Raw genomic sequence first — 2,438 nt, 5'->3', positions numbered from 1 at the left:
GCTACACGTAAAGGAAATAATTTCGAGTTTAGTTCCCAAGCATAGGCTTAGCATACATTTTCTTAATAATTTAATGAAAAAATATATCAAAAAAGGTCACTCCATCGCTGAGATGAACTTTATTTAGTAAAATGAATCAAGACTGAAACATTAAGACAAGAAATTAAAAATTTGACGCTACACGTAAAGGAAATAATTTCGAGTTTAGTTCCCAAGCATAGGCTTAGCATACATTTTCTTAATAATTTAATGAAAAAATATTATCAAAAAAGGTCACTCCATCGCTGAGATGAATTTTATTTAGTAAAATGAATCAAGACTGAAACATTAAGACAAAGAAATTAAAAATTTGACGCTACACGTAAAGGAAATAATTTCGAGTTTAGTTCCCAAGCATAGGCGTAGCATACATTTTCTTAATAATTAATGTCCTGATGTCGACGAATCTCCTTGTCCTAAACAGAGGCAATAGGCCGACCTTTGTTAACGCAGTCAGGAAAGAATGCATTGATGTGACGTTGGCGTCTAGCGGTCTGCTTGCAGAATCCGTTCGCTCTTGGAGGGTTACTGACGAGGAAACTTTTTCAGATCATAAACTGATCAGGTTTGACATAAACGGTGGGCTTCCGCGCGGAGTACCATTTCGTAATCCGAGAAAGACGGACTGGGATCTGTATAGGCAACGGCTGGGGGAAAACCTGCAAGCTTTGCCGCAGGCGGATAGGTATCTGACAAGGGCTAGTCTAGAAGAGGCGAATGAGAGGTGTACAGCCGCCATCGTAGAGGCTTTTGAGTCTGCCTGCCCTCTTAGGAATCCTAGACCACTGTACAAAAATGGATTGTGGAGTAATGAACTTGACAAGAAGAAGAAAGAGCTGAGGAAAGCCTGGAATCGGGCCGGTAAATCGAACCGGTATCAGGAAGAAAACAAGTCGAGGTATAGGGAACTTCTCAAAGAGTACAACCAGGCCCAGGAAGATCTGAAGGAAAGTAGTAAGAGAAAGTTCTTTGAGGAAGCTAACTCCATTCCGAGCTATGCCCGTATACACAAGCTCTTGGCGAAGGATAAAACGGCTCAGGTTGGCTCTCTTTTTGAAACCTGATGGTACGTTTACCCGAGATAGTAGAGAGACAGCTGAGCATCTGCTTAGGACTCACTTTCCGGGAAGCGCCCACCTACAAGAGGAAGAGAATCAGGTTTCAGAAGCTCCGGAACCGGTGCCTTCGCGTAGAGACTGGTCGTTTGCGGAAAGGCTTACTAAGAAGGGTAAAGTCAAGTTGGCTATTTTCAGGTATTTCTCGTTTAAGTCGGCTGGCCTGGATGGAGTGTTTCCAGCCCTTCTCAAAGAAGGTATAGATCTTTTGCTTGACAGGTTGAGGAGCATTTTTAGAAGCTCAATTGCTCTGAGCTATATTCCCAGGCTTTGGGAAAAAGTCAGAGTCGCTTTTATTCCGAAAACAGGTAAAGCCTCGCACTGTGAAGCAAAGGATTTCCGCCCGATTAGCCTTGCGTCTTTTCTGCTGAAAACGCTGGAGAGATTGTTGGACTATTATGTGAGAGGGGAAGTGCTTAAAAGATATCCGCTCCATGCGAATCAACACGCGTACCAGGTGGGGAAGTCGACAGACACTGCCTTACATCAGTTAACCCATAAGATTGAGAGTATGCTTAAGAATGGTAAAGTTGCTCTAGGTTGTTTTATGGATATCGAAGGAGCTTTTCGATAATACTGAGTTCGAAGTCATCACGAAGGCTGCTAGAGATAGGGAGATGGATGATCTGGCCATTCGGTGGATAGTGAATATGCTGAGAGGTAGAACTGTCGTAGCTACCATTTGCGGGACGACTATGAAACTGGGGGTCACAAGGGGTTGCCCACAAGGTGGAATTCTATCCCCGATTCTCTGGTGCATGGTCATCGATTCGCTACTGGTTCAGCTCAACGATTCTGGTTTGTTTACTCAAGGCTATTCAGATGATGTTGCCACTCTCATATCCGGAGATTTCGTTCACACGGTCGGTGATCTGATGAGGACTGCTATGAAATTGATTGAGGAGTGGTGCCTTAGGAATAATTTGAGAGTGAATCCTGTTAAGACCAAGATTGTGTTCTTCAGTAAGAGAAGAGATGAAGCCTCTGTGGCTTTAGGCCGGTTTAGCATTTTCGGTACGAGTGTTGACCTGATGCCCTCAGTTAAGTACCTAGGAGTGATCTTTGATCATAAACTTACGTGGAAATTGCATCTAGAGCAAAAGCTCAGTAAGTGTGTCGGTATCTTCTGGCTATGTAGGAATGCTTTTGGAAAACGTGGGGACTCTCCCGAATGCCATCTCTGGTGGTAGTAGAGGAGGAGACACTTCTCGTACACTTTTTTCTTTATTTTCCCACGATAGAAAATGGACACGTGTATGTAATATGCACGTGACCATCAAAGCC

General features: G+C 43.5%; 1 protein-coding gene across 1 annotated transcript; it reads left to right on the top strand.

Annotated features, from left to right (window-relative positions):
* Nucleotides 1–434: 434 nt before the first annotated feature.
* Nucleotides 435–1,079, top strand: LOC119070301 (the record flags this gene model as incomplete). The annotated part of the gene is made up of 1 exon (XM_037174567.1): nt 435–1,079. A coding segment is annotated over exon 1 (645 nt), but the record flags the coding sequence as incomplete, so codon positions are not given.
* Nucleotides 1,080–2,438: the final 1,359 nt, after the last annotated feature.

Source organism: Bradysia coprophila (genome assembly GCF_014529535.1).
Source record: "Bradysia coprophila strain Holo2 chromosome X unlocalized genomic scaffold, BU_Bcop_v1 contig_759, whole genome shotgun sequence".
Classification (NCBI taxonomy): domain Eukaryota; kingdom Metazoa; phylum Arthropoda; class Insecta; order Diptera; family Sciaridae; genus Bradysia; species Bradysia coprophila.
Note: the sequence above shows the minus strand (reverse complement) of the source record. Positions and strands in the feature narration are given on the sequence as shown.